At 50.2% G+C, this 8,191-nt stretch overlaps 1 protein-coding gene across 2 annotated transcripts in view; it reads right to left on the reverse strand.

Moving 5' to 3' along the window:
- The window catches only part of TRAPPC9 (trafficking protein particle complex 9), a 585,848-nt gene that overhangs the window by 506,977 nt on the left and 70,680 nt on the right, over positions 1-8,191 (reverse strand). For both annotated transcript variants that reach the window (XM_006830723.1, XM_006830724.1), the window contains one exon: positions 3,308-3,524. In XM_006830723.1, coding sequence (XP_006830786.1) covers positions 3,308-3,524 — 217 coding nt within the window. The remainder of the gene's footprint in view (positions 1-3,307; positions 3,525-8,191) is intronic.

An 8,191-nucleotide genomic window follows, 5' to 3' on the forward strand; every position in this document is an offset into this window, starting at 1 on the left:
AAGTCTCTTCTGACATCCATTTTGATCTTTTCCTTCTTTCTTGTCTTCTTAATGACTTTTTGCTTTCTTCATGTATGATGTTCTTGATGTCATCCCACAAATGTTCTGGTCTTTGGTCTTTAGTGTTTAATGTATCAAATCTGTTCTTCAGGTTTATTCCCAATCTTTGCATTCCAATCACCAGTAATGATAATACATCTTGATTGCATGTTTGATCGATTTCTGATTAAAGAAATTTATAGAAATCTTCTATTTTGTCCTCGCTGGCTTTCATGGTTGGGCCATTAATTTGAATAACAATGGTATTAACTTGGTTTCCCTGTAGGCGCATGGATATTATCCTATCACAGACAGCGTTGTACCTCATGACTGATCTGGATATGTTCTTTTTGACAATGAATGCAACACCATTCCTCTTTAATTTGTCATTTCTGGCATAGTAAACCATGTAGTTGTCAGATTCAAAATGGCCAACGACTCTGTATAGGGTGGTTTATGAGGAATGGCTAGTGAGTTTGAACCACCAGCCTTGCAGTTCAAATGACTTTGCAGTCTGGCGCATTAACCCACAGCACCACACCAGGATTTGGTCACATTTAATTAACTCACCCTTAATGTGGTGCTGTGGGTTAATGCGCTGGAATGCAAAGTTGGTTTGAACCATAAGGTTGGCAGTGCAAGCTCAGCAGCCCCTCTTCAGAAACCCTATACAGGGTGGCTATGGGTCAGAAACACTCAAGGGCACTTAACAACAACAATGTGATAGCTGATGTGCAGTCTTGGTGTGGCACTGTAGGCTAAAGCATTGGACTACAAGGTCATGATTCAAGCTCACCAGCCACTCTTTGGAAGCCCTATACGGGGTCGCTATGAGTCGGAACCAACTTAACAGCACTTAACAACAATGTGATGGCTGGAACTGCAATTACCTTGGCAGGACCAGACTAAACGATTCAGCAGGCATTACATGGCCCACAGGCCAGATGTTCCCCACCCCTACTGTAGGACATCAGTACGAGTCAGAACTGACTGGACTTAACAGCCAACACAATCCTCCCCTTCCCCAGTGCCACACGGACCTACAATAGTCACCCACCAAGCTGTGAGAAAGGTAAACATGCCTTGGTGTGGACAAGAAGAGACGCCCCTCAGGGTGGCTCAAGGCCCACGGGCATGAAGCCCAAGCACACCTGGCACCTCCTTCCAGACTCGGCCAGGGAGTCAGGGCAGGCAGCGGCCAGTGCCTCGGTGACCCTGCCTAGCACCCCAGCTGCTCTCCACGCATCACTGAAAGGACAGGGGACTTTAAGACGCTGAAGAAAATGAGAACAGCCCATGCCTTCTAACATCCGATAAGGACAAGTTTCTAACCACTAAAAATACCAAAAACCACTAGGTACGTGCCTACAGATTTAACCAAAATCCCCCGGGCAGGTCTGGTGGTGGGAGGAATAGGACAAAATGAATTCTTCAGAATGGGCCAGTGTACACAGAGCAGTTATTCACAGCAATAGGGGGGCGGGGGGCGAGGGGACAAGAGAAGGGAGTCCTTGCTTGTGGGGGGGGAGGGAAGGATAAAAACAAGTTGGAAATAGAAATGGCGGCTGTACAATGTGATACACGTTGGTTATATCGCCGCGCCATGCATGTGGAAGAAGCTCAGAGAGAAGCTTCAAACAGTCTCTGGAAAGAATCCACTTTCCCCAGACCTTCTGAAGCCCCACAATAAAATAAATCAGTCAGCAAGGGACAGGAGTAAGGTCCCCCTAAACTGGACCCATTAACAGCACAGCGTTCTGTGCTATGGGAGGAACCCTGGTGGCACGGTGCAGTGAGCACTGGGCTGCTACCTGTAAGGTCTGTAGTTGGAACCCACCCGCAGTTCTGCAGGAGAAAGGTAAGTCCGGATGAGTCAGTCTGCTCATGTACAGATTTACAGCCTTGGAAACCCCATGGGCAGTCTGTTCCGTCCTCAAGGATCGCAATGAGCCCACTGGGCAGCGGGGGGCTGGGATCTGTGCTACAGCGGGATCCTACTGAATCCTACAGACAAATGGCTTGACATGCCTCCGTGAACCACAGGACAACACACACCACACCGACCACGCCACACAGAGTGAACCTCAGGACAACATACACAGACCACGCCACATACAGTGCACCACAGGGCCACACACACCACACTGACCACGCCACACAGAGTGAACCTTAGGGCCACACACACCACACCAACCACGCCACACAGAGTGACCCTCAGGGCCACACACACGGAGCCAACTCTGAGAACCCAGCCCTGAGTCACGCCACCCCCCTTTCCTTCAGCCCCCACCCTCACTCTTCTGCCATGAGCCAAAAGCCCCTCAGCAGCAGCCCACCTCCACCTACTCAGAACCCTGTGAGCCTCCACCACAGTGCCCCTGCCCCATCACTGAAACAAAACAGGGCGCCCACAGGCCAGGGAGGAAGTGGGCCTGAGCGCTGCGTCGCAATGGGCATGTGGGGGGGGGGACGCAGCTCCACGGGCAGAGGAAACCCCATCTGGAGGGCTGTTGCCACAGTGTGAATCGTCTGTGGCCTCGGGTTTCACAGTGACATATCAAAACCACCCCCACTCAGGAAGAGCAGGCAGGACAGAATGAACTGCCCTGTAGGGTCTTTAGGCTGTCAAATCTGTACTGAAGCAGCCTGCCTCATCTTCCTGCCATGAAGCTGTGGGTGGGTTCAAACAGCCGATCTTTCAGACAGCAGCTGAGCACTTGGCCCAGTGCACCACCAGGCTCCAGTGCTGTGTCGTGCACCATCACAAATCTCAACAGGACGTTGGGTCCTGGGTTCACAGTGGACACTCTTCACCATGCTCTGGCTGCCCCATTTCCCAATATGCTTTCTCTTAGGGGATAATACTCACCTCTGAGCCCTGCAAGCGTGTGTCGGGAACACACCACATCACCGGCTCAGGGGACATGGTCCCACAGCAAAGCAGCACTGCGTTTTAGGACGGAACATACTCAAGTGCAGGGCAGGGGATGGTTTCATCTTTGGCACCTCAGGATCCCAAGCACAACAAACGCTCCAACAGCACACGGCTGACAGAATTAGATCACATTTGAACTCTGACACAAAACCAGACTCGTTGCCATTGGGTGGACACCGACTCACTGGTGGCCCCACGTGTGGCAGAGCAGAACTGCCCATCGGGTTTTCATGGCTGTCAGCTTTATGGAAGCAGATTGACAGCCCTTTCTTCCGCACTAACAGTCAAGTGCCAACCACACAGGGACCACCAGGGTGTTGGGACCCCACGTACCTTTGTTGAAGTCTTTGGGGTCCAGCGACAGGCAGTAGCCGGGCAGTGTCTCCAGGAGGAGCTTGTAGCAGGCCCTCCAGCCCGGCTCGGCGATGCTGGGAACCACGCACTGCATGGCGGCCACACGTTTGAAGAAGGCCGACTTGCGGTGAAAGCCAATGAGTTCGTAGAGCTCCGAGAGGATGCTGTACCGCTGGATCTTCTCCTCCTCGGACAACTGGGCACAGAGCGAGGAGAGAAGACAGTGAGAAGGCCAGGAGAGGCAAGCCTAGTCCCTGAGGTGGAAGGAGCCCATTCTGTGTGCTTGCTAATACTGTTAAAACAACCTTAATGCATACACACTAACATTCCCTGGGACAGCAGATTAAATTCCGATTTTAAGTTCCTTTGGTGGTGGTGGTGGTGGTGTGCTGTGGAGTCGGTTCTGACCCATAGCGACCCTGTAGAGGGTTTCCAAGGGTGTAAATCTTTACGGGAGCAGAAAGCCTCATCTTTCTTCTACAGAACAGCTGGTAGGTTTGAACTGCTGACCTTGAGATTCGTAGCCCGATTCATAACCACTGGGCTACCAGAGCTCCTTTTTAAGTTCCTTTAGAAATAAAGAAAATGCTTTCTGGTGGCACAGTGGGTTAAGCTTTGGGCTACTAACCAGAGGTGGGTGGTTCAAATCCACCACCTGCTCTGAGGGAGAATGACAAGAGTGTCTGCTCCGGTAAAGACTGACTGTCTTGGGAACCCTAAGGAAGCTCTCCTCTGTCCTGTAGGGTCTTTATGAAATAGAATCAACTCGATGGCAGTGAGTTTATAAAAAGGAAGGAACAGGGGTTCATGTGGGCATTGCTGAGGCTCAAGGCAGAGCTTCCCACCAAATACGGGACTTCCTAAAACACAAGACACAGCAACGTAAAGATTGTAACTCCTGATTCGGACTGAGGCTTCGTGACTTAGAGAACATTGTCCTCCTCCCGGCAGCCCTGAGATACAGCATTAACAACTTCTGTAGGTCAGCACACTGAACATAGCGCCCGTTCACAGATGAGGGGACCCAGTGGCTGACGGATGCAAAGTTTCCCCACTGAGAAGCAGTGGGGAAGGCCTGCACTATCACCTGAGTCGATGCAGCTCCGCACACAGGACAGTCCTCCACAGCGTCGGGCCAGTCTGCCATGGAGACGGCTCCCTCCTCTCCCACTAAACTGTCTCAAGTACTTCTGGGAGCACAGGTCACAGCTGGAGAGTCCTGGGGACCATGCCTGTCAACACCTCCCACCACCCTGGTTCCCACATGGGCCTGTTGTCACCCACCAGAAGACTAAGCGAGGTGGTCTTCCCACCATCTTTCTCGACATTCCCTCGTCCATCCACACTCAGCTGTCCACAGCATGGCTCAACACGGCTCAGAGTCCCTCCAATTCCACACAGCTGAGGCCAGCTCCCACCATGGCTCCCATGGGGTTCCCTCACAAAGGTCCCACTGCCCATCTATGCTGCCAACATGCTGGACAACAGGAATTCACTCTCGTTTTCTCATCCCGACAACACGTGTCCATCTCACACCAGCTCTGCACCAGCCACCGTCCTAGTCCCCAGGGGAGCATACATACTGTCAGGTCCCAGAGCTCTACACCAGTGACTACAATCCAAAGGGAAGACAGCAATACATAAGCAGACGGAGAAACAAAGTCATAATCCTGGGGGCGATTCTAAGTACTAAGAAAGGGATGGAAAGGAGACGACAGGAATAACAAAAGACACAAAGTAAACCTGTTCTTGTGAGGTGACACCGAGCCGGTTCTGACTCAGTGACCCTGTACAAGGTTTCCAAGGAGCAGCCGACTGGTGGCTTTGAACTCCTGACCTTGTGGTTAGTAGCGTAGGGCTTATCCTACAGACTCAGCAGGACTCCCATATCCTGCCTGATCCTGCTCCCTCCCCACAGTCATTGCTGTCGCTATGTGTCACTGGGTCTCCCTGAGGGTCCTGTGTACTGATGACCCGAGAGCATTCTACAGAGGAAATCAAAGCCAGTGCAGGGTCCCGAGTCTTCCCACCCAGCTCTCTACAAACAGTCAGCCCCCCTCAGCCTGCGCGGCTCCTCTCCCTTTCCCACAGTCCCACGCTTCATTGATCCTTCAGTGTCTGCGCCAAAGCTGCCTTCTCCAAAAGGCTCTTCTGGAAGGAGAATGTCTCTCAGTTCTCACATTCTGGACTCCTCTAAGTTCCTGTGCATGTTTAATGCCTCCCTGCCAGGCCAGGCCTGCACACTCCAAGAGAACGGGACCGACAGCTAACACTTTACAGAGCTCCAACTGTGCTTGGCCCTGTTCTCACAGAAATCCTCCAAAGGATCCGGGGAAGCTCAAGAACTCTGTGGAGGCCACACTCCAGGAAGTGACAAGCAAGCTTCACACTCTAAGCCTCTCAAACATAAACGATGACCGCTGACTCGAGAACTCCGCTGATTGAAAGAAATGTACCACAAACAGTTAGAGACGTTCACCTAGGCCTGCTGATGGCTCACAGGTTGCCACAGTTCTTCTATCGCAAGCCTGCCAGTCTGTTTTACTCAGTCCCAGACATAGATTATCCCATGAGCATGCATGTGATTAACTGCAGATGAAGAGAGTGGTTTCTGTGTTAGGTGAAGCTGGCATACTGTGAAATCTGCAGGATCAACACCAGGCTGCTGTCTACAAGGTCGGCAGTTCAAAGCCACCAGCCACTCCACAGGAGAGCGATGAGGCTGGCTGCTCCCATAAAGATGTATAGCCTCGTAACTCTATAGTGTCTCTGTGAGTCAGCATTGACTCGCAGTGGGTTTGGTTTGGGGGTTAGGATAAAATCTGCAGGCCTTCAGTGTACCCGTCCATGAATTTCTGAGAAACACATTCACTAGCTCCTCTTAAGCTATTGGCTATTTCCACCACCTGAAATTCGCCCCACACTCCTCAACAGATAACAACAACTGTGGTACTTCCCTTCCGTTGTTGAATATCTCTGTCTATTCCAAAAGAGCCCAAAAATAGGATCATACAGTATGCCTTCCACCACTCGTCGGTCCATTTCCCGTACTGTGGTGGTTTGTGTATTTCTGTGAGTTGTGCCCCATCAACAACTGAAGGTCCTGAAAGCTTTGCTCCATTCGTGTCATCACGGTCAACTCTACTTTGAGAAGGCAGCTCTTCCCTGCTCGTATTTTGAGTGCCCTCCAACCTGAGGGGTTCATCTTCGGGCAGTGTATATGACAGTGTTCTGGTGTGATCCACCATGTTTTCATCTTTCAGACTCTATCTGACAATGTTCCACTGCTGTTCAGAAAGTTGTCAGTGGCTAAACATTCCAAAATGGTCCCCCTCTCCTCCCTTCTATTCTGTTAGTCTGAAGTTCAGCTGCAACCTGCTCAGCATAGGTGACCCTACTGGTATCTCAAACACCAGTAGCACAGCTTCCAGAATCACAGCAACACACAAGCCACCATAGTGCAGCAACTAGCAGACAAATGGTGGATTTTGACCACAGAATCCTTCAATATTGCAAGCAGAGGCTTGAATTTTTTCGTAATTCTTTCAGCTTGAGACATGCTGCGCATATTTTTCCCTTTTGGTTTTCTGTCCGTTGTTGTTGTTGCTAAGTGCCGTCGAGTTAATTCCAACTCATAGTGACCCTATATAGGGTTTCCAAGGGTGGCTGTTGAGTTTGAACCACCAACCTTGGGTTGACAGAGTGGCTGCGACTATGACCTCAAGCATACAAAGAGATGTGTGCATGTGTGCACAGTTTGTGCACATGTACACTGTGGGTGCCTGTGTGTGCACTGTACATGTGTGTACACCGTGTATGTGTGCACAGTACACGTATGAGTGTGGGCTGCACGCCTGTATAATGTGCAGGCACCATGTACACTGTACATGTGTGTACACCGTGTATGTGTGCACAGTACACGTATGAGTGTGGGCTGCACGCCTGTATAATGTGCAGGCACCATGTACACTGTACATGTGTGTACACTATATGTATGTGTGTACGCTGCACACATGTATAATGTGCAGACATCCATATACACTGTGTGTGCTCCACATGTATACAAAATGTCCATAGGTACACTGTGCATGCATGCATACACTATGTGTGGGAATGCGCACTCAGCCTATGTGTACACTACCTGTATGTGTGTACACTGAAAGTGTGTATAATACGCAGACACCGGGTACAGTGTGCCCATGTGTACACTACATGTATGTGTGTACACTGCATGCATGGATAATGTGCAGAAACCCATGTACACTGTGTGTGTACAATACACACATGCATGTACACTCGTGTGTATAATGTGCAGGCACTAGTGTACACTGTGCCTGTGTATACAGTACACATGTGTGTATGTTGCACACATGTATAATCTGCAAACATCCATGTACACTGTGCTCATGTGTACACTACATGTGTGTGTGCTGCGCATGTGTATAATGTGCAGACACCCATGTACACTGTGCTTATGTGTACACTACACCTATATGTGTACACTGCACATGTGTATGATGTGCAGACACTGCGTACATTATGTGTGCTCCACGTGAATACTGCATGACTGTGTGTACACTGTGCATGCATGAGCGCACTGTGCATGGGTGCATGAAACTGTGCATAAATACTGTGTGCATGTGTCCATATGTCTGTGTGTGTACACTTTGTGTTTGTAGTGCAGTACATGTGTACAGACTGTGCATGTGTTTATACCACACATGTGTATGTACTGTGTGTACATTTGTTGTACCATGTGTATAGATTGTGTGCATGTGTCCATATGTCCACGTGTGTGCACTGTGTGTCTGTAGTGCACTGCATGTGTGCAGACTGTGTATGTGGGTACACTGTGTATGTGTG

Source organism: Chrysochloris asiatica, unplaced genomic scaffold (assembly GCF_000296735.1).
Source record: "Chrysochloris asiatica unplaced genomic scaffold, ChrAsi1.0 scaffold00001, whole genome shotgun sequence".
Lineage (NCBI taxonomy): Eukaryota > Metazoa > Chordata > Mammalia > Afrosoricida > Chrysochloridae > Chrysochloris > Chrysochloris asiatica.